We start from the raw sequence: 24,004 nt of genomic DNA on the forward strand, positions 1-24,004 counted from the left end.
CTTACATGCAGAAGGTCCCAGGTTCAGTCCCCAGGTAGGCTGGGAAACCCTGGCCTCAAACCCTGGAGAGCCAGTCCTATTCAGTCTGTACAATACTGAGCTAGGTGCAGGGACAGATTTAGGGAAATGCAAGCAGTGTAGTCACACTGGGTATGCAGCCAAGAAGGGCACCTTCTCAAAGCCAGGTGAGGGCTTGCCTGGCTTTGGAAAGGAGGCGTGAGGGTTCTGGTAGAGTCCTAGAGTCCTCTTGTCTCCTTCGCAGTCAAGCACTTACCAGGGATTTGGGTAGGAAGGCTCTAGGCCTTGCACAGAACAGCATATTATCAAGGTAATATCAAGGTAAATAAGAGGTACGACAGGCAACTTCCTGTGTCCCTATGGCACAGAGTGATAATTAGCTGGCAGTCAACTGACTTGGGGAAGAGCAGTGTCCAGATGGGACACATATGATCATCTTAGCAGCTGAACAGATGAAGAGAACAATGAAGAAATTATGTCTGTGTCACCAGATAAGAGTCACAACAGCTAACAAATATTGCCATTGAGAATCATAACACACCATCACAGTTGTTGTTGTTGTTGTTGTTGTTGTTGTTGTTGTTGTTTAAGTTCTGCAGAACCAGCATGATACAGTCAAAGTTACCTTTTAAGTCAATATTGGCTTCAATGGGAGAATTAAGGAAGTGCTCGACTTGGAGTGGTTCACATCGAATCAGTGGTTCATCATCGAATCCTTAACAAAGGCCAGATACTTTGCCCTGCAACATCTGCCCTGACTGGGGCAGAAGTGAGTTGCGGTTCGAAACATCTGGAGGCTGCCAGGTTGGTGAAATCTGCTTTTCAAGTATCCAGACATGACATCTACCATGCAGTTAATAAGATTATAAAATTAAAAATACATATAGGGACTGTGAAGCTGCGTTATAGCCAACGCTCCCCCCCCCCTAAAAAATGTTTAGGGGTACTCTCATTCCATCTGAGACTCAGGAAACACCATGACAGGAAATGAGGCTGCCATGAGGGGTAGCAACGGAACTGACGATTCACCGTGCTAGAGAAGAAACTATTTTTTTTAAAAAAAAGTTTCTTCTTCTATTAGATTCACAAAATGTTTAGGGGTATGCACACCCCTGCATCCCCCCCGAAAAAAGCACTGCTTATAGCAATTCAGAACATTGGTTTTTATAGTAGCCCAGTGTTTCCCAAACTTGGGTCTCCAGCTGTTTTCGGACTACAGTTCCCATCAGCCCTGACCGCTGGTCTTGCTAGCTAGGGACAATGGGAGTTGTAGTCCAAAAACAGCTGGAGACCCAAGTTTGGAAAACACTGATCTAGCCCAATACAGTTATGGCTATTCCTGGAAAGAAGTAAGTTGCGGGAAGCGGGTGTTTGTAGAACCTTTTCACCTCCAAGCTACCTTCTTCCCTCCCCCCACATTTCACATTTCCATCTGTGCAAGTGACCATTTGCTTCAGACCTGATATTTATTTCTTTCCCCCCTTTTTAAAAAATAATATTTTTTATTAATTTTAACATATAAATTATAAAATGTACCACAAAACTTATCACTTATACAATCTTTTTGGACTTCCATCAGCACCTCTGATGATCCACCGTTTTAACCACTTCTTATGCATTTCTTAACTTTATATTGCCTTTACATCTCTTAACAAATCATCCTCCCCCTTGTCCATTTTTACAATAGTTCTAATAATACTCCTCACAAAACTTCTTGCAACCCTACAAACGTCGTCTGTTCTTCACAATTACTTTTCAAATAGTCCGTAAATTTACTCCAGTCTTCCGTGAATTTCTGGTCTCACTGGTTTCATTTTTTTAAAAAATAAATTTTTATTGATTTTCCAACATATATTAAAACACATTACAACTAACAACTAACAACACATAAACAAACAAACATATAAACACGTATACTTTCTTAACCTCTCTTTCTTGAACCTTGTTTCAACGACTTCCCCATACCTCCCTTTTCTGCATCCCTGTTTTAAGCTTTTCCAGCAACCCCTAATTTCAATACTTATCCTTCAGTTTCTAATCTTTTTCCTCTTACCCAATTATTTATCACTGCAATTCTGTTTTACATTACCCATGACATTTTAGCACTCATTAATTTCACAACAGTTCTTAAGATAAACTTTAAATTTCTTCCAATCTTCTTCCACCGTCTCTTTCCCTTGGTCACGGATTCTGCCAGTCATCTCAGCCAGTCCCATATAATCAATCACCTTGGTCTCGCTGGTTTCAAATCCTTCCTGTTAGTTTATCTAATTCTGCATCCTGCATTAACTTCATCCTCCATTCTTCAATCGACGGCAACTCTTCTTGCTTCCATTTTTGGGCCAATAATATTCTTGCTGCTGTTATTGCATATAAAAAGAGCTTACATTCCTTTCTATTTATGTCACTCCCCACAATGCCCAATAAGAATGCTTCTGGTGATGATGTTTATTTCTAATCTTCATACTGCAGTCTTCTGCAGTCCCATGTTAACCTGCAGGCGTATTTCTGCGAGGGGTGTGCGTGTTTAAAGGGTTTTTTTTAAATAATAATAATTATTATTTATCAATTTCCACATAACAAATTATCAGACCATATAATCACATACATTATTCCCCCCCCCAAGGACTTCCCTCAGCTCCTCTCCCTGATTTCTCTTCACATATTTTCTCTGCATATTATAAAATTGTACATACCCTTACATATCTATCCATCATGTTATCAACCAATAAATTTGTGTGTGTTTATTCAAAACCTGCCAGGGAGTCTAGTTCATTTTGTTGTCTTTTTAAATAGTTTGCAGAAAGTTCCCATTCACAGCTGTCCTTGTCTTGCAATTTGTAGGTCAATTTGGCCAGTTCTGCATAATTCATCAATTTCTCTTGCCACTGTTCTTTCGTTGGGATTTCCTCATTCTTCCATCCCTGTGCTATCAAGACTCCTGCCGCTGCTGTAGCATACATAAATAAATTCTTTGTTTTCCTTGGTAGGTTTAAAGGTTTTTTAAATTTCCTCTTCTCCCTCCAGTTTGGTTTATACCTAACATTGGGTTTTTTTTATTGTTTAGTAGTGACATGTTGTCTACAGAGAAGCTCAGTCCTTCTCTTCGGTCCAGAAAAGGAATAAGCCCTGAGGGCTTTCTGTTGCTTTGCTATTTCCAGCAAGCGTAGCAGATCTGGTCCCTGCAGTGGACTCTAATCTGCCGGAGGCAGTCAAAATAATGAACCACGTGCGATCGACCAGTCAGGGTGACTCTGGTTCTTTTGAAAGTATGGCTTTTCTTTGGGGCAGGAACAGGAAGACAGTGATGCCTTAAAAATAAAACTGCTTTCTGAATAGTCTGCCTTAACATTTGGGTTTGAGGAACTCTTGTTGTCCTGCAGGGAATTCAGATATATTCTTCATTTCTATGCATATCCTGAGAGATCCAGCCATAGTCTAGAATCCCTGGAAAATACTAAATGTGGCTTCCGGTTGGATTTCCATGGATGTTGGGCAAAGATATGGATAACAAAGCTGTTTATATTCAATGTGGGACAGGCCTGTGTAACTTATCATTCCCTCAAGCCTAATGCAGCTCACTAGTTTTGTCTTGTGTGACTGGAATGATAGGATTGTAGAGTTGGAAGGAATCACAGAAATAATCTAGTCCAAACCCCTGCAATGCAGGAATCTTTTGCCCAATTTAGGGCTCACAACGCTGAGATTAAGAGTCTTATATCACTCTTATATAACATCATTCCTAGCCTGACTGCACTGACTGCCAATTAGTTTCAAGGGTCAATTCAAAGTGCTGGTTTTGACCTGTTAAGGCTTAAATGGCTCAGGACTGAAATACCCCAGGGCCACGTCTCCCCATATGAACCAAGTCACCCTGCGATCATCGCCCGAGCCCCTTCTTCGTGTGCCCCCTCTGAGGGAGGTCCAGAGGGTGGCAGCAGGAGAACAGGCCTTTTCTGTGGTGGCTCCCCACTTGTGGAATGCTCTGTCAGGGAGGCTCACCTGGCGGTTTTGTTACATATATTTAGGCACCAGGCAAAAACATTCCTCTTCTCCTAAGCCTTTGACTAATTAAACAATATATGGCCTTTTAAACGATGGAGGGAGTAATGTTTTGTTTGTTATTACGCGTCCTCATTTTGTATTTTTGTGCTGTAAACCACCCTGTGATCTTCACATGAAGGGTGCTATACAAATGTCAACAACAACAACAACAACAACATGTATATCAATTTCATATAGGTAACTACAGTCATACCTCGGGTTACAGACGCTTCAGGTCTCATTTTTTCGGGTTACGGATGCGCTGAAACCTGGAAGTACTGGAACGGTCGCGCATGCGCAGAAGCACTAAATCGCGCTATGTGCAGAAGTGCCGAATTGCAACCCGCATGTGCGCAGACACGCCACTGCGGGTTGTGAACACTGCGGGTTGCGTACGTGCCTCCACGGATCACGTTTGCAACCCGAACATCCGTTGTATTTCAGATCCAGTGCAGATACTGACTTGGATAGCAATCTCCACATAAAAGACTTCCTGCAAAATCAAGGTATTCAGTGGATGCTGGAAAGACCTTAGAAATGGAGCTTGCCTTATATGTAATGAAGGGGGGGGGCATCCAAAAGGTTCAGGCAACCACACTAAGGGTTGGTTTCCTGCGTCATATGGAACAGACCACATGAAGTGATGCAGGAGGCCCTCTATGACAGGTAAAACTTTATTACATGCCCTTTTCATTTCGTTTTGGTTCAGGCAAAATTATGGGGCTTGCTTAAAAGGTAAAGGGACTCCTGACCATTAGGTCCAGTCGTGACCGACTCTGGGGTTGTGGTGCTTATCTTGCTTTACTGGCCGAGGGAGCCAGCGTACAGCTTCCAGGTCATGTGGCCAGCACGACTAAGCTGCTTCTGGCGAACCAGAGCAGCACACGGAAACGCCGTTTACCTTCCCGCCAGAGTGGTACCTATTTATCTACTTGCACTTTGATGTGCTTTCGAACTGCAAGGTTGGCAGGAGGGGGCTTGCTTATATCAGAGCATATGCTCTTAAAATGAAAGCTCATTTATGTTTCCCCCTTGTTTTTGAACAAAATATATATGTGATCAACCACACTGTAGATGCAACTTGCCAGATAATTAGGGGAAAGTCTTGCTGTAGGAGACTTTGGGAGACTTTGCCATCCCAGATCCTCTCTGAAGCAGCTATTTTACATGTCAAAATGTACAACTGAAGTAGGGTGAATGGTCAAAGTACATTTGGCAACTGAAAGTGGCGTTCACCTGCAATAGACTGTTTAAGGCTGCTGAATTATTCGCAATATGTATTGAACATTATCCTGTTTAGTAGTTTGTTTATCTTGATGTTTGGCAACTGAAAGTGCCTGCCAGAATTAGGCTGCTAAGCTGTATTCGTCATCCTTGTTTTGTGTTCAGAAGCTGTTTTATGGTATGGCTATTTTGCATCTAGAGAAATTTTTTAGAATAAAATGCCGCTGTACCACTGTACAGGTGTGGAAGGTTGTTCTGTCTTTTCATATACTGTATTTTAGTCCTGAGTGTTTTATTCCTCAGTGTTCTTTGTCTGGCTGCATCTGCTGGGGCCATCATCATGCATGGAAGACCATTTACTGTATTTTTATAATATAATATTATATTATATTTTTATCCTACTCTTTCTCCAAGGAGCTCAGGGCAGGACCCATTGCTTCCCACCTGCAAACACCTGTTTTATCCTTGCCACACTCCTGTGGTGAATCTGGGAGAGAGTGGACTGGCTTGGAGTAGTCCAAGGTCACTCTACCTACTGAGCCACGACTGGATCCTAGACCTCTCTCTTTCATTTTCTACTGCTTCAACTCTGAGCCCTGCACCACACAGGCTCTGCAATAACTTACCATTCACCATGCCAGGAATTAGATCTCGAAATGCGGCCCCCAATCCTTTCTGCCTGGCCCTTGGGACTCTCCCTAGGCCTCACCCCATATGCACCCTTCTCAGTTGTTTTTGTCTGGTTGGAATGTGTTCTTGAACTGTGACAATGCCTCTGGCTTGCCTGGATGAGGGATGGGTCTGTGTGTGTGTGTCTGGAAACAGCTGACTATTGCACTGCTTGAATTGGATCTATTGCACAAATGTGAGAGTAACATAGTTGTTCCATCCAAACGTCAAAGGAGAATGAATGCAGTTTGAGTTTTGACTTGCAAAAGCAATAATTCCCTTCCCCCCATAAAACAGCAGCATAGAAGTATACGGTGCCATGCACGCCTCAATCAGATTTCTTGACTAAGAATTTTCTAGGACATGATTTGTTTGTTTCTTAATGGAACAGTTGGCAGCATCAGCCAGAACAACTGTTTTCTCGAAGCCGCTGCTCTGTCGTAGTGAAGTCATTTCCTCGAGAACCCCTTCTCTATCTTTGTGTGACGCTTTCCTTCTTTAGACCTGAGATATATTAGGGCTCTCTGTTATTTTCTCGCATCGTTACTGCATCAGACTTGTATTTTTCAGACAACTAGCTGGAAGCGATGTTGAAAAGGTCTAAAAAACCAACAACCCACTCAAAAACTTTCTGCCAAAACACCGCATTTGGTGTCATTTAGGCCTGCCCAAAATATTTGCCTTTCTCTCTCTTTTTTGCAGTACGGAGTAGCATTTTGATAGGGATAAATTGTTCATGATTGTGTGAGTGTTAACTTTTTTCTTTGAACTTCTTTGTGTCTCCCAGCAAAGACAGCTAGGCTGCTATTTCCTAAGTGCTCCTCCAACCCCTGTGGCAGCCTCTGCTTCTTCCTATTACAGACTTCCCAACTGGCTGCTTACTGGGTACTTTGGTCTACAGTTACCACCAGCCCCAGGCAGCATAACTTGGTGTGGCTGTATTTGTTGTTTGTAATGCTTAATGAAAATATTTAAGCAAGCAAAAAACACAGTCCTCCTTTGAAGTTTGCACTTGTTTGAATTTTGCAATGCAGTTATCCCACCAAGTAATATGTACGCTATGGCAAAACGTTCATATGCATTTGTGTATTAGTGAAGATAACATACAAAAATGCATCGTGTTAGGAAAACAGCAAAAGGAGAAATGGGCACTAAAATGCTGATTAATTTTAATGGGGATGTTTTTTAGAGTTGCAAACTGATGTGGGGATGTGGAGAACTTGGCTTAAGGATTGAAAAAAATGAGAAACGGAAATTGACAGTGGCCGAGTTTGGTCTCTTAAATTTAAAGGCGCTGACCTTTAAAGCCCTAAATGGCCTCAGTCCAGTATACCTGAAGGAGAGTCTCCATCCCCATCATTCAGCCCGGACACTGAGGTCCAGTGCCGAGGGCCTTCTGGCTGGCGGTTCCCTCACTGTGAGAAGCCAAGTTACGGGGAACCAGGCAGAGGACCTTCTCAGTAGTGGCACCCTCCCTGTGGAACGCCCTCCCACCAGATGTCAAAAAGAAGAACAACTACCAGACTTTTAGAAGACATCTGAAGGCAGCCCTGTTTAGGGAAGCTTTTAATGTTTAATAGGTTATTGTATTTTAATATTCTGTTGGAAGCCGCCCAGAGTGGCTGGGGAGACCCAGCCAGATGGGTGGGGTATAAATAATAAATTATTATTATTATAAATTTCAGTGATGCCCTGTGCGACACTAAAATTCGGCGCCCCCTGCATCTTGCACTCTGTTCTACAGCATTGTTGTGGCACCCCCTGCAGTGCAGCCAAACCAGCCGCGCTACCCAAAAGCCACCTCTGCCACCCCTAATCAGGATGTGCATAGACTTCCCCCCATGCTGTCTGAATGCATGAACATGGAGTTTGGGTGACCAGGGGTGGCCCACTCCATTTCCCCACCTGAGGGAAGGTGCCACCCCTCACAAAAGCCTTGCTTACCAGGGTCATATGGCTGACATGGCTTGTGGCAAGCAGGGGCACCCATAGGGTGCCACCCTGTGGAATTCAGCTGCCTGAGGCAGCTGCTTCAGTCTGCCTCGCGGGTGGGCCAGCACTGCATGTGACCATGATTTGTTTGCCCTCATCCAATCTAAAATTGTCTTCAGGCATCATCTCGGGATTTCCAGAGCCTCCCCAGAATTAGAAGATGGAAAGGAGAGATGGGGATGCATGTCATCTACATATTAATGGGCTGAAGTGTCAGAGGGCTACTGCCAGTGGTTTCATGAAGATAATAAATGGTAACGAGAGCAGAGACTGAGAGCAAGTGAGGGCAGTTTTACAAAGGGTCCACCAGCCTGCTTCCTGCAGTGGGTGACCACTAGCAACATTAAAAGCCCAGGAACATCAACAAAAGGGCTGCAGTGACCACCAATCCTTTACTTGCTAAAAGTTGTAAGAAGAAGAAGTGAGAATTCAGGCTCTCCATTCAAGCTGTAAGAGCTTCTGATCAGCACCCACCTGGATTTCCCCCCCAATGAAAGACAGCAGTACATATTAAGTAGTTGCTACAATGTACAGTATAGGCAACTTGCTAGCTTTAAACACGATTTGTTTACCCATCCCTGTTAAAAATGCACGACCAATGCTGGGCTAAGAATAGTTCCTCCTTTGGGACTGACATTTTCTGAGTGGAAAAATCATCATGGGGGGGGGGGAGAGAAGGTGGCTGTTCTTATTTCTCCTCCTTCCTCCTTCTGCCTTTCCCTTGCTGGTTACTTTTCTATTCCTTTACAGACAGACAGACAGACTTTCCCTTCCTCAGCTTTCTTGCCTCTTCTTATGAATTTGCAGAGGTTGGTGCAAAAGCTCCTCATTTTAAAGAAATCCTAAAAGCCACTGGCAGATATAATGCTTATCCTACACAATTTGCTGGGTGCTGATAGGGAAGGCTGGAGCCAAACATTACCACTTTAATTTTCTTGAAATATGTGCTGCAGTGGGATGGTAAGAAATCATTCCCCAACCCCCTTCCCCAGCTTAATTTCTGAAGACAGCTGCAAAATCCACTGTGCATATTAGTAGTTTCTGACCATCTATAAGGAGTTGTTCTACCGTGTGCAGAGGGTATATTGCACTGGACTTTGGATGAATTATTTCCCCTGTGCAAGAAACTGTAGTGGCTGACATGAGAGTGGCAGCAGCGGGGTCCATGGGAGTTTTCTGTTTCATAGAATCATAGCATTGTAGATCTAGAAGGAACCCCCTGCAATACAGGATTTTTTTTGCCTAACATGGGGCTCAAACCCACGACCTCGAGATTAAGAGTCTCATGCTTTACCAACTGAGCTACCCTGGCCTACTTCTCACTGAATTGTTAAGCCTGTGTCTGGGCTAGGGATGGGGGAGAAATTCAATTCAGTTCGCATTCAAAGGTGACCCTGTCCAACATTCACTTTCCAAAACAGTAAAGGTAAAGGGACCCCTGACCATTAGGTCCAGTCGCGGACAACTCTGGGGTTGCGGTGCTCACCTCGCTTTATTGGCCAAGGGAGCCGGCGTAGAGCTTCCAGGTCATGTGGCCAGCATGACTAAGCCGCTTCTGGCTAACTAGAGCAGTGCATGGAAACGCCGTTTACCTTCCCGCTGGAGCAGTACCTATTTATCTACTTGCACTTTGATGTGCTTTCGAACAGCTAAAACAGTACATGCACCAAAACGCAGCAGTCCTTTGAAATGCACACTCCTTCAAATTCTGCTCTGCGTTTCTCCAACCAAGTCATATACTGGACATAAAAATGCATATACCCGTGAAAATAGTTTTCAAAATGCATTGTATTAGGGAATTTGCTTTGCCAAAATGTGTGCGTGGCACAAAATTGCATGCAAACGTGTAAATTGGGAGAAATTTGCAATGCAATGCTGATAAATTTTCACGAGGACTATTTTATTGTTATTGTTCTTAAATCACAATCTGGCGCAGAAATTTAACAGAGGCAAAATGAGAAACTGAGTGAAACTCAAATTGATTGATTCACCTATCCCTAGTATGGGATGTACCATTTGTTTCTAGCTGGCTGCTCGTGTGACTGAATGCTCCTTATTTCCAAAATGATTTCCTGCACATTGACCCCTCATATCAGGAAATCTGACACCCTGATTGTCAATATGCAGTTGGGTTGTAGGTTTTTTTTAAAATGTAAGGCTGAACACTAAATCATGAGCTCCCACTGATGGCCAGAAGTGGTGGAAGCCACTCAACAGATTTACTAACTCAATGAGAACTAGGCTGCTGCGCATACTTGTGAATGGAGGTTTTTGCCTCTTGGTTGGGCTGTGGCATTAATTTCCTGGCATATATTTGGACATGACCTATTCAGAATTGCGGGTGCCAGAACGCGAGAGTATAACCCAGCCCTGAATTTGGCATGTTCACAGCTTCCCCCATCATTTCTTGAGGCGTATAAAGTGCCTCCACCGTTTAAAAGCCATCAGTGTCAGTGAGCTATCTTGGAATCGCTTCCTCCACGACAACCCCCACCAGTATTTCATAACCAGCCTTTCTGCTCATCTTGCTGGAGGAGAGGGAGCAAATAGGTTGGGACCTACTCTTCCTTCCCTGTTTTCAAAACAGATTAGCACCGGGTGGGGCGGGGGGGGGGAGAGGGAGTGAACTTGTGTGTCCGGAGTAGCATTCTTAAGTCAGCCCGGCGCTGTCCCTAATCAGACGCTGCATTTGTAAGTAGAACATGTTGAATCTGTCATGGGTGATGATGACGTTGCCGCTGTTAAAAGAGACGCTGCATCTTGAGGAAGGCGAGACGGAAACATTGCAGACTGCAACCTCAGAATAGAAAGGAGGTCCCTATTGTCTCTCTCTCCCCCCCCCACCCCAACATCTAACACTGATTGCATTTGTGAAACACTTCAAAACAAACAAAACCTCAAAGACGTTTGGAAGTATAAGCGACTCAGCTGGTTACAATTTTAAATCCTCACCTTTCCCCCCACCCTCCCTGGGCAAGCTTCTTCTTTTTTCTTCCTCCACCTCCTCCTCCTCTTCCTCCTCCTCTTCCAACCTCTCTCCCCCCCCCCCCCCGCATCGCTTCACTCCTGGTTTCTTTTTCACCGGTTTTTTAAAATGCTGGGATGCAAAGCAACTGAGGTCTCTCTCTCAAGTTGCAGCTGCCGAAATCTCTCCTAATTGCCTTTGCTGGGCATGATGCTCTGTAGAGGCAGGGAAGAGGAGACGTGTAGCTTTCATTCAGTGCCTTCAAGACATGTCTTTCCTGTAGTCAGCGGGGAGCAAAAAAAAAAGGGGGGGAGAAGCCCAGAGATCAATGCATTTGAAACTGACAGAGAGAACGAATGCTTCTTAGTAGCACATGCTGAGGATTGCGTGTGTGTGTGTTAGTGTGGTTGTGTGTGTGGTTTGTGCAGAGCAGAGGAGCTGCGTCCTGGTCCATATGCTCCTTGCTTACTGCAATGTTTTTTGCATGTTACTGTGCACTCCGGACTAACGTGAAGGTAAGAGGAGACGAGACGGCAATCCTGGAAGGACTGTGCATCTTTCTTTCTTTTCCTTCCTTCCTTCCTTCTTTTTTTTCCCTCCCTTTGACAAACCAAACCAGCTGCAGAAAATGTCTACCTTTTGTGTTGCTTGGTACTTTAGAAATTGCTGCTCGAACAGGCATATCATTACAGGTGGTTGTGCGGGATTTATTTTTTATTGTGTCTGCGCGGCTTAATTGGAGAAGCATGCCGTTAATGTTTTCACAGCGTAGTGACCTTCTCCGTGTGACGGTTTGTAGTTTGGGTTTGACTCTTGCACCGGCAGAATAACAGGCTAGCTTGTGTGTGTGTGTGGCTTTTTTTCTGTTTTAAGGGCGGCTGTTCTCTTTCGTAAAGGTCCCAGTAGGCCACGGATGAGACTCTGGAAGCTCCTGTTTTATGCCAGTTTGCTGCTTTGGGTTTAAGGCGAAGAAATCAGAATTCATTCAGCTTTGCTTCCTTCGTGCCTCCGGTGCTATGAGCTTGCTTGTTTTCTTGCTGATGATCTGTCTGGAAAAACCAGAGATCTGTCTGCTGTAGCTAGACTCTTGCGCCAGTCTGTTTCCAGCTTGTCACGAAATGCATACGAGCCAAATGCTGAAATGTGTCCGGCAATATGAGCAATATGTTGAGATGGTGGTGGTGGTGGGGACTGCCTGGCCCCCCAATGCTTAAGAAAGAAATCCTTTTGGCTTCCTCGGTCACTTTGATCAGGCTTTTGACATCCACATTCTGTTGGCTTTTCTTCATTAACCTCCCTCCCACCCAGCAACTTCCAACACAAAAGTTGCTGAATATTTTTCCTTGTCCCCAACCGAGGGCAAGCCAAGTTGAAAGGATGGGTGCCGTAAGACGAGGAAGTGGGCCAGTCAGCAATTGGGAATAGAGTTGCATAATTTAAATGAATTACCGTCTTCTGTCAACCTATTGGGGAAGTATTGCTGCTCTTCTGGGACAGTGTGGTGGGGGTCTCACATTAAAAAAAGGTAAAAACTCAATAGGGAGGGGGGAGATGGATAAAACTCGGCAAATGAGTCCTACCCCACCAGGATGTTTGTTCCATTGTTTAAGAGAAAGTTTTGTTTTCTGCCTGTATGGATGGCAAAGCTACTATCGCTGGTTTAGTGAGGCTAATGTAGTCATAATATAGCTTTCGTCAATGGACATTTTGGAGATGTAAATGCAACCTTCAACAAAACGGTGCAGTTTGAAGTTCAGGATAATAGACTTCATTCCAACAATCAATTGCATTCTGTGGCTAATGAGCATGCTCGGTTCTCATTGGGCTGTTGTTGTTGTTGTGGTGTGGGTGTTGGTTTCTTTTGAGTTGTCTTGAGGACTGTTTTCCCCTGCTTATTCCTCCCTCTTGCGTGTGGGTGGTACCATGTTGGCTACATGAGCGCCGGCACTCACAGCCTGGACATCAGAAACAGAAGGAATGAAATGTTACATTGAGTGTCTGGAATGTGGTGAATGCTGTCAATCTCAGGCAAGTTCCATGAATGCTTAAAAACTCAAGAGACAGACCTCTGAAGTTTAACTGTCTCCTGAATGCGGCTGACAGCATTCACTGGCATACGTCCAAGTAGTTGGGGAACGTCTCTCTTTTTTGAGACATCCATGAAACGCAGCAGTTTTGGGCATTCGCTGAAATACAGTCTGTTAATGCAAGTTGGCAGGTTTGGGGATTGTATGCAATCCTGTAAAGGAGCAGGTAATGTGTATGAATTAATTGCGCCAACAGGGGATTTTGCAGTTTACCCGGGCAATATGCGTAATTCCCAAGCGATGCCAGAAAATGTGAATTGATTACAGATGTTTACATTGATTGATTACATTGACAGGGTAATATGCATTGCCTCTCCAGGAATTCTGTACAAAAGAAGACTGTGTGCATTGACTGACCATTGATTGCCAGTCCACTCTACCAGTAACATTAATACACCATGTAAATTAATATTAATGTGTTCATAAAACCCTTGTTCAAGTATATTAATATTAATGTGTATTTAAATCCCTTGCTATTTCCCCTTGGCTTTATCTGAACATATACAATTGCCATTATTTTTATGGACATTCCACATTCACTTTACTTTGAGTATACCTATATATATGTGCATATATGACTTCTGTAAGTTTTTTATTACTTTTCGTGAAAATAAAGGGCACATTCACTCAAGTCTGATAAGGACAATGCCTTGTATGTTACTGCAAATGTCAGAAACTTGTTGAATGTTGACATTGGTTGGTGAGAGTATACAAATCCCAGCAGGAAATTACAGAGCTGAATTTTCAACATAACTTATTTCTGAAGTTTTATATCTATGGTGCTGTACATGATGGAGATTGGCTTTGCAATTTATTGGTAAAAGTTCAGATATTTTCTTTGACGTTTCTGTACTGCTTCTTCAAATTGCTGGTAAGTGCCAACTTTCACCAAATTTCTGACATTTACTTTAAATTAAAAACCAGAGAGGTGTATACATCATAGATATCTCTAAATTAGGAGGAGTGAGAGTGATTAATGCACGGAATTAATTATTAATGCATGGAATTCTAAATAAAAAATGAACTGGCCTTTTATAAATACAGGACTGCTGCAGGTTTACCTTACAATTTTGCAACTTAACATTTTGCCACTTTATAGTTACATTTTATTAATCCCTTATTTATTTTCAACCAGTTTCCAGAACTTGCAGCTGTGGGTAAGCCAGTTAACACTTCCCCCTGGTTTCTCATCCTCCTCTTTCCTAGTCAGCCACACTTGGGGCAGAGATGGGGAACCTCTGGCCCTCCAGATGCTGTTGGACTTCAGCTCCTATCATCCTGGGCCAGCATGGCCAGGGCTGAAGGATGAAGGGAGCTGTAGTACAGCAACATCTGGAGGGCCACAGGTTCCTCCATCTCCAGCTTATGGGATGCAATTCTACTTTCTGGGATTCCTTGATGCTTGTCAGATTTAACACAGCCTGCATTAGGGAATCCTGGTGCACTCTTGCTCCCTCCCATGGAATGATGTAATTGCTATTACAGTGGCAGAAAGGAGGAGAATTTATGCGACTCGGGGATTCCCTGCTCTAAAGGGTGAAGAGTTGTGGATGTAGCCAATGGGGTGGTTTAAACTATGATTGCAAAATCCAGCGTAGCTTGCTTCACATGCCTTGACACGTGGTTTGTGGAAACCCTGGCTTAAAGAGTGATCTCAGATGCATATAATTTTCTTTTAGATGGCCTGATCGCCTTTTCTTCTTAAATAAATTTATCTTACGGTATTTCATTAACACCAATCCTTCCAGTTTCATCTCCCAATAGGAAGAACAGGGATAATTTATGCTTTGCATATTGGCAATCCATTTGAGGGAGGAGGAAACTGTTCTGAGACCTGATGTACTTAGGTCAAAAGCATGCTGTACGTTTACAACGTTCGTGTTACTTGTTCATAGTTTATGTGTGGGTTTGCTATTTTTTTGGGGGGTATAGTGTTGAAATACCTTTGGCTGGAATGTTTTCTAAACAAAATGGTATGGGGAAAATCCCGCAGAGATCAGTGGGTCACACACCATCTTTCTTTTCACGTGCCTAGGATGATGTGATGAGAACCTCTTTCACAAGACGGTTATTACTAAGTTGAAGTCAACATTAGCTGATTTGAGGCAGAGGTAGTTGTATGTTCACATGTTAAATGAGTCTTGTTGTGAATGTTTTAGCAACCAAAGTTGGGGACATCTAGACCATGACATGACATGCCTTGGAAAATCTTTGTGGACTTCACCGGGACATTCTGTGCTGGATTTGGGACTCACTGAAGCATTAGCGGGACCAAGTACACATGTGCAGATCAATAAATTACAATTCAGGTCACCTTTTGGGGGGGGGGGAATAAAAGGCAACGAAATCTCGACCTGTGGTAAGGAGTTTATGTGAGATTGTATTAGGGTTCAATTTGTGATTTCAAGGTGTGATTTTTTTTGTACAAAATCTCATGGATGTAGCAATCAAAGGGAATTATATGCTGATCCTTAGCATAGCTTCCCATCTCCTGCCACCACCCCTTTCTCAGGAAATGATATTTCATTTAATAGAGAACTGCCAAATTTGCCTTGAAATACACGTCTTTTCTGGCAAAAATGGGTGGCAGCTCTGCTTTTCATTTAAATAAAACTGATCAGCCACTTTTCCATCCCTGAAGAGAGAAGAATAGCCTTTGGGTTATCCTTGGGGTGGCTGACTGCAGTGGCAGTGATTGCTGCTTACACATACAATAATTCCTGTTTTATTCTCCTGCCGCAGAAAATTGCTTATTTAAACAGAGTTTAGTAAAAGGTGCCCCCTGCTTTCACTCCTCCTAAGACATACTATACCAAGCTTATGTTGAAGGCTGGCATTGTTGTTAATTAGATTGGCACAGAGTGATCCTGGCTACCTGTTGTCTGTCTTTCCCCCCTTTTTCATTCTCTCACTCAGTGTTTGGGATAACTGTTAATAGCTATGAATAAACAATAGGAAATTATATTGCAACTGAAAGCTTTTAAAGGCCAGCACGCACTTCTGAGCACAGGAAACAAAGCAAAAGTTAGACCCTTCAGCAGCTCTTAGTCACTTAGCTTTTCCTGCTAGCGGCATACGTGTGTGAGGGGAAAAATACATTCCTGTATTTGTGATTGTGTTTTGCCTTCTGCATTCCTTTTGTATTGCAGGACATCGGTTTTGGAGTCCTTGAGGACCATTAGCATGTACAATCTTCTCTTTCTAATTTGCTCATGAGTAAGACCTGCAGTTTTGCATGTCCCCACTCAATCCATGTAAAACAGGTCCACATTTGAGTGCAAAATTGTGCTCCATTTGTAATGAATGGAGGGCCATCAAAGGCAAAAGGAAAACTTCCTTGAGCTGAACAGTGATGTGTTCTAGCCCTTCTTCTTCCAGAAGCCAATTCTTTGGTGATCACTCGTAGCTGAGTAAGATTGTCGTCTATGTTTTAGCAGTTTAGCCAGTTTTAGCAGTGACTGTGGAGGCCAATTCTGGATCCACACACCCTTTCACAGTGGGAACATAGGATTCCGAGTAGGAGTTGATCACAGTGAGGGTTTGCCAAGTGTGGCTTCCTCTTAGCTCATTTCTCCCTTTCGTCCTGAGTTCGAGCGTCTTCAAAGCCCATGACACCTTTGGTAAAGTCTGTTCTCCAATTGGAGCACTCGCAGGCCAGTGTTTCCCAGTTGTTGGTATTTATACTACATTTTAAAAGATTTGTCTTGAGAGAGTCTTTGAACCTCTTTTGTTGACCACCGCATTACTCTTTCTATTTTTAAGTTCGGAATAGAGTAGTTGCTTTGGAAGACGATAATCTGGCATCCACACAACATGACCAGTCCAAAGAAGATTATTTTGAAGAATCATTGCTTTGATACTGGTGATCTTGGCTTCTTCCATTACACTGGCATTAGTTCGCCTGTCTCCCCAAGTGAGCCTACTCTTGAGCTGTCCATGGTGCTGAAACAAATCTCAGGGCCCATTTTCTCAATGGAGCTGTCTGTCTACTGCCTGCTGGTTTCCAGATTCCAGTAAAGGACTGTGTATTGGTAGTTCAGAGGTTATCAGCTGCTGATGCAGAAGCTTTGGACCAAAGGCTCAAAACTCACGGTGTGGGCTGGTGATGTATTATTAAAGCAACCCACTTGTCAAGACTTTTGCCAGACTGAGCATGCAGAAAGTGACTCACGTGCAGGGCAAAGTACACATCATACAGTCTTGACAGAGAAAAAGAGGGTAGCCACATACAGGGTGGTTGTCTGCATCTGTGTTCTAGCAATATGCATGCTGCCTTGCACTCACATCATATTTTGGCCACTAATTGTTAGTTTCTTCCATGAAGGATTGATTTTTTTCCCCCCTGCCCAGGTTCAAAATTGGTTCATGATGTTTCCCATATTTTCCGCATTCAGTTAGGAACTGCAAAGTGGAGGCAGAATAGTGCAGTTCCTAAACAACTGCAAGTGGTAAATGTGTTTTGTGAAATAAGAACAAAAAAACAGTGCACCTCACCATGAAACTGTGGCTCCTGGTTGGGAGCTGGAACATGGAAGTGGCACCATCAGGTCCAGCAGAGTTGGTGGCAGTCTTACCTATCACTTCATGGATGTCTGTCATACTTGCAGGGCTGTTTGCTCCCCTGCTGCACACTCTATAGCAGCCACAGGCAAACTCAGCCCTCCAGATGTTTTGGGACTACATCTCCCATCATCCCTAGCTAACAGGACCAGTGGTCAGGTGAAACATACTCAGAAATGAGTAGTAATTTCATGCTCTTTATTTCAGCTCATAGGAACAGTGATTGAATTTCCCCCCAAACCTCAGGCTTTATGTACATTATTTACACAATGAGTACTGTCTGATTGCTGGCTTATGTTTCCCTCCTGGAGCCTGATTGGGCTGTTGCTGCAGGCCAATCAGTTGTTGCATCCTAGAATCCTACTGGCCTAATAGGCTGATTAACTTCCTCCTGGGGTCTGATTGGGCTGCTCCTGCAGGCCAACCAGGTTGTTGCATTCTAGGATCCTACCTGCCTATTGTTCTAGGATCCAAGCTTAGTACATAACATTAGGGATGATGGGAATTGCAGTCTCAAAACATCTGGAGGGCCAAGTTTGCCTATGCCTGCTCTATAGACTCCCTCCTATGTGGAACTAGAGCCCAATGCCAGTAATGGACAGTTTGGAGTCTCCCAGCAGAAGTGGAAATTTTGGAGGTAGGCAGAAAGACTTGATGGTTTGAAGCTTGGAATCAAGTACCCCCTCTCATCCTGGGCCATGAGATATACTGAGATTGATTGAAAAGCCATCCATCAGGGAGTAAGGACACTTTCCTCTCATGACAGCATAGCAGGGTTAAAATAAGCAAGTGCTGAATATGTGCTAACAGCAGCTAACAGCCTCACCAGCCTGGTCCGAAGTATGCTGATCATGCAGGCATAAAAGTCGGGCATCAGTTCCAAGTATATCTCATTATTGATTATGGACAAAACTCAAAATAAGGGTGTCCAACTCATAACAAAGAATAGTATTTGCAAGCGGTGGAAATTCTTTGCAAATTTTGGTCATCATCACTCGTTAATTTACAATGTATGTATCTGGTCCTTGTTTCAGTCCCCCTATTTTCTCCTCTGTTTTGCCTCTAGTAGGCTCTCCTCCACCTCCTCCTCCACCTCCTCCTCCTCTAAGCCCTCCGTATTAACCTTAAAACCAGTAGAAGTGCTGTGTGCACAAAGGGGGCAGTGAAAAAATAACACATAATAGCATAATAGCGGTAATACTAGAATTGTTTCAAATGGAATCCATGGGATGGAATTGTTTCCCCCCCCTCATATTCAGACAGGGGCACATAGCTCCTGAGTACAAGCCAGAAAATGATAGCCTACATGAGCATATCCGATTGGAAGCAAGTTGGTAAAACATAGTGCAGCCTGTGCTCTGTTCTTTCAAACAACACATTATGGGGAAGGCTAAATAGCACTGCTAGCTATGAAAATCCTGGCTGTATTTTGATATCTACCTGTTTCTCTTTGATTTTTTTCCCCAACTAAAAATACATGTAAAAACCGACATCAGTGTATGGTAAATATTCCGTGGTAGGAAATGCTGGCTATTTTATTTTATTTTTTAAATTTCTGTATCACCCTTCATCTGAGGATCATAGGGCAGTTTACAATATAAAACCCCAAAAATGCACACCATAGTAACAAGCAAAAGTAATACCCCACTACAGTTTTCTAATGTTTCCTCTATCAGCAAAACTCCTTCCACACGCCAAGCATTCAAACGGTTTCATTGTTATTACAGTGGTACCTCGGGTTACAGACGCTTCAGGTTACAAACGCTTCAGGTTACAGACTCCGCTAACCCAGAAATAGTACCTCGGGTTAAGAACTTTGCTTCAGGATGAGAACAGAAATCGTGTGGTGGCAGCAGGAGGCCCCATTAGCTAAAGCGGTGCTTCAGGTTAATAACAGACGAATTAAGTTCTTAACCCGAGGTACCACTGTACCAGTGAAGTTACAGGTGCCCCTGCAGAGTTCTGTCTGTTGTCTCCACTGCCAAATCTCTGAGGTTTGGAGCATAACATAAAATGGGAACATAAGAAGAGCCTGCTGGATCAGTCCAAAGGCCTATCTTAGCCCAGCATTCTCTTCCCACAGTGGCCAAACAGATGCTCATGGGAAGCCTGAAAAAAAAAAAGGACCTTAACTCAACAGTCCTCTGTGATTCCCAGCCATTGGTATTCAGAAGCAGGTAATCTCCAACTGTGAAGGTAGCAACCATTGTGGCTAGAAGCCACTGATAGCCTTCTCATCCATGAACTTCTTTCATCCTCTTTTATAAACCCCTACCTCATGTGGGAGCAAATTCCATACAGTGGTATCTCGGGTTAAGAACTTAATTCATTCTGAAGGTTCGTTCTTAACCTGAAACTGTTCTTAACCTGAGGTACCACTTTAGCTAATGGGGCCTCCTGCTGCCGCTGCTGCGTGATTTCTGTTCTCATCCTGAAGCAAAGTTCTTAACCCGAGGTACTATTTCTGGGTTAGAGGAGTCTGTAACCTGAAGTGTCTGTAACCTGAAGCGTCTGTAACCCGAGGTACCACTGTAGTTTTAAAAGTGGTCATGAGTAATGAAACTTAGGTGATGTAGTGCAACCTTGCTCTCTCTGTATTTATTTAGAAACGTGGGCAATAATTTCAATAGAAATAAGTACAGTGGTACCTTGGGTTACAGACGCTTCAGGTTACAGACGCTTCAGGTTACAGACTCTTCAGATTACAGACTCCTCTAACCCAGAAATAGTACACCGGGTTAAGAACTTTGCTTCAGGATGAGAATAGAAATCGTGCAGCAGCGGCGTGGCGGCAGCAGCAGGCCCCATTAGCTAAAGTGGTACCTCAGGTTAAGAACAGTTTCAGGTTAAGAACGGACCTCCAGAACGAATTAAGTTCTTAACCCGAGGTAGCACAGTAAGTGGGTTTATTTAATGTTTCAAACCCTGACAGCTAGAGTCCTAGAGGAAAGATTCTCTTGTTCAAGCCCTGAACTCCAGTTGTTTGTTTATTTAAAGCATCTTTTATCCCACTCTTCAGCCAGAAAAAGCTTCCAGGGTGACTCACAAATATCAGCGGCAATGCAAGGTTTACGCGCATGATGCGTAGGAAAGGCAGAAAGGTTCCCCTTATTCTTGTTGATCTGTGTATGAGAAATGCCCACCTTCTTTCTCTCAAAAGATCACTTGCATGCTAGATGGTATACTGGGGGAAAATTGCACTGATGGTAGCTTTGTTTCTGGTTGTAGCACCATAAATCAGAGCAATGTCACTGAATGCAGCTGATGGTGATAAACTGCAGTGGTCGATAGGTCTCTTGTTTAGTCTTCCTTTTTTCAGTATAACTATACAGAAACTGCCCAAAAAAGATACTGCATTCTCTTTGGAGAGTTTAATCGACATTTTAATTGTAAGTGCATTGACCAATGTGCAAAGTGTGTATGTATATAGCTGTACAGTGGATATACAGTTCCTGTTCTTCTTGCTTACTCATATTGTAACACTCTCTTTTGTATACTTGCTTCTATAGCCCCGGGCTTTCACAACTAAATCTGGACTCAGCATGGAATGCATGCGAAGTTAACATTCAAAGTTGTAAATGGATCTTCTTACCGTTTACACTGCAGTATCTTATTGTGTAAGCAAAGGTATATAAAGCATAAGGTCATGAAAAGGCTTATAACTTTTTATCATTCAGACTTACCGTGCAATTCTTTGGCTGTCTTTTCCTGTTGGGTAGAGAGTACGGGAGCATGGGAACATGCTGAACTTGCCATGGGTTTGCTGCTGAACATGCTGTACCTGTGACATGTTCTCTCCATCCCTATTGGAGTATCACAGAGTGCTTACTGCAATAAACATAACTGGTGTCAAGGACAGGCATTGTTGGGGCACCTGCCAAGGCCCACATCCCTGCAGGAGTGCTCTGGATATTGTTAAGGGGGCTGAGAGGTGTTAAGAGGCCTATTACTTCCCCAAAAAGTTTCTTGAGAAAGAGGGGTTGATCATTAAGCCACTCTGAGACTCTGTGAAGGGAATAGGGGTCTCCTAATGACTCTTAGTGGGACGCGGGTGGCGCTGTGGGTTAAATGACTGAGCCTAGGGCTTGCCGATCAGAAGGTTGGCGGTTCGAATCCCTGCGACGGGGTGAGCTCCCGTTGCTCGGTCCCTGCTCCTGCCAACCTAGCAGTTCGAAAGCACGTCAAAGTACAAGCAGATAAATAGGTACCGCTCCGGCAGGAAGGTAAACGGCATTTCCGTGCGCTGCTCTGGTTCGCCAGAAGCGGCTTACTCATGCTGGCCACATGACCTGGAAGCTGTACGCCGGCTCCCTCGGCCAATAAAGCAAGATGAGCATCGCAACCCCAGAGTCAGCCACGACTGGACCTAATGGTCAGGGGTCCCTTTACCTTTACTTAATGACTCTCAGGACCCATAACAAACTACGCATGTCAGGATTCTTTGAGGGAAATAATGGTTGTTTAAAGTGGTATGATACTGTTTTAACTGTAAAGTGCAGATGGGGCCTAAGAGATGAGCCTAGAGTGTAGGATTAGCCTCCCGCTTTCTTACCTGCTTTCAGTGCACCCAGGTGGCAACGATATAAAAATACAAGATTAAAATCAGTTAAAACAATTTACCCTCAGAATAACAGGGTGGGCCATAAAAAGAACGGGTGATAGCCAGCCCAATTGTTAGTGCAAGGACTTCTGGCGGCACAGTGGAAACTTCTGCCTTCCTCTTCTCTTTATACACACTTCTACCTCCCTAAATCTGTTCTGGGGGCTCCCTCAGCCCCCCAGCAGTGATTTGGGGAGGACAGAGGGGCACATGGGAAGAGGAGGGGGAGGGGATTTCATTGCACGAGCAAAATTCCTTGCACCAATGGATCTACTTCAGGCATAGGCAAGCTTGGCCCTCCAGATGTTTTGGGACTACAACTCCCATCATCCCTAGCTAACAGGACCAGTGGTCAGGGATGATGGGAGTTGTAGTCCCAAAACATCTGGAGGGCTGAGTTTGCCTATGCCTGATCTACTTCATTGGGTATTGTCCAATAATTCAGTTGTCAAAGGCAAGAGTAAAGAGGTTCATCATAATATGACAAATGTGATGCAGTGAAGGTGTCAGATACACCTCTGTGGGGAGAGAAATCCACAATTTTGGGGTTGCCACCCTGCAAAAATCTGAGGATGCTGAAAGTATTGAGATCCCACTGCTGATTGTAACATATCCACGAAAGTCCATAAGGAAAGAGGCGATTTGCAGATACTAGGGGACAAAGTCATTTGAAACATATTGCTTCAGCCCCAACGTTTGAGTTTTTTTGCTGTCACAGAGACCTCCTTGCAGTAACTGCCTCATCATTCAAACCTATAACAATATAAAAATCAGAGCCAAGTAACATTACATCAAAATTACATTACTTTGGAGAGGTAATGTGGGCTATAGCAGGACAGGATGCAAATAAACAAGAAATGCAGCGTTAACCCAATGCTTCTATGTCCAGACCTTTCAGGGGAATGTAGCATTATTATAATATCTACTAACAGTGAATGCTTTACTTGATCACATTGTGGTTGAAAATGGCGCACTTGTTGCTCCCCCAAATATTTATTGCATAAGGTATTTTTCACATGTTGCCCTTGAATCAATAAACCGATTGCACAATACGCAAGGCTGGCAACCCTAATGCTTCAGCCCAAATGCAATTATTCCTCATGAGCACTATTATTTCTTTTGGTAGTTGATATGCTAAAACTCATGGGATGCGGGTGGCGCTTTGGGTTAAAACACAGAGCTTAGGACTTGCTGATCAGAAGGTCGGCGGTTCGAATCCCTACGACGGGGTGAGCTCCCGTTGCTTGGTCCCTGCTCCTGCCAACCTAGCAGCTCGAAAGCACGTCAAAGTGCAAGTAGATAAGTAGGTACCGCTCCGGTGGGAAGGTAAATGGTGTTTCCATGAGCTGCTCTGGTTCGCCAGAAGCAGCTTAGTCATGCTGGCCACATGACCCGGAAGCTGTACACCGGCCCCCTTGGCCAATAAAGCGAGATGAGCGCCGCAACCCCAGAGCCGGTCACGACTGGACCTAACAGTCAGGGGGTCCCTTTACCCTTTACCTATGCTAAAACTCCTTTCCTGTAGCTTTAGCCAACCACTTTAGCCTTTCAAAACTTGGGTACTGGTGAAAAACTGTCCTCACCACCTTCCTGCAAATCAGACACGATTCTTCAACTTGCCTTTTGGGAATTTTGTCTCGAACTTTTGCAATCATAGACATGGGGAGAATAAACTTTTTTTGTTTTGCTGCTTTTTCAGTCTGGTTCTTGAGTTGAAGGTCTCCCCCCCCCCTTTTTTTTTAAATAAGAACTTTCAAGCTTCTGAAGGAGTGTTTTACTCTGAGGGGGAAAAAAAAAGACCCCTCTGGATTTTTAAAATTATTATTACAGCCAGCTGTGGATGAT

The 24,004-nt window shown here is 43.8% G+C and overlaps 1 protein-coding gene across 26 annotated transcripts in view; it reads left to right on the top strand.

The window, feature by feature from the left end:
* The window catches only part of DLG2 (discs large MAGUK scaffold protein 2), an 877,737-nt gene that overhangs the window by 267,437 nt on the left and 586,296 nt on the right, over positions 1-24,004 (top strand). For 2 of the 26 annotated variants that reach the window (XM_083609608.1, XM_083609610.1), the window contains exon 1: positions 11,059-11,427. The exons of 20 other annotated variants lie outside the window; for them this stretch is intronic. In XM_083609608.1, the coding sequence (XP_083465734.1) occupies positions 11,386-11,427 (42 nt within the window). In that variant the 5' untranslated portion in view covers positions 11,059-11,385. Of the gene's footprint in view, positions 1-11,058; positions 11,428-24,004 lie in introns of those variants that run through there. 4 more of the 26 variants (XM_083609613.1, XM_083609615.1, XM_083609612.1 and 1 more) reach the window with 2 other exon arrangements.

This window comes from Podarcis filfolensis (assembly GCF_964270895.1).
Source record: "Podarcis filfolensis genome assembly, chromosome: 4".
Lineage (NCBI taxonomy): Eukaryota > Metazoa > Chordata > Lepidosauria > Squamata > Lacertidae > Podarcis > Podarcis filfolensis.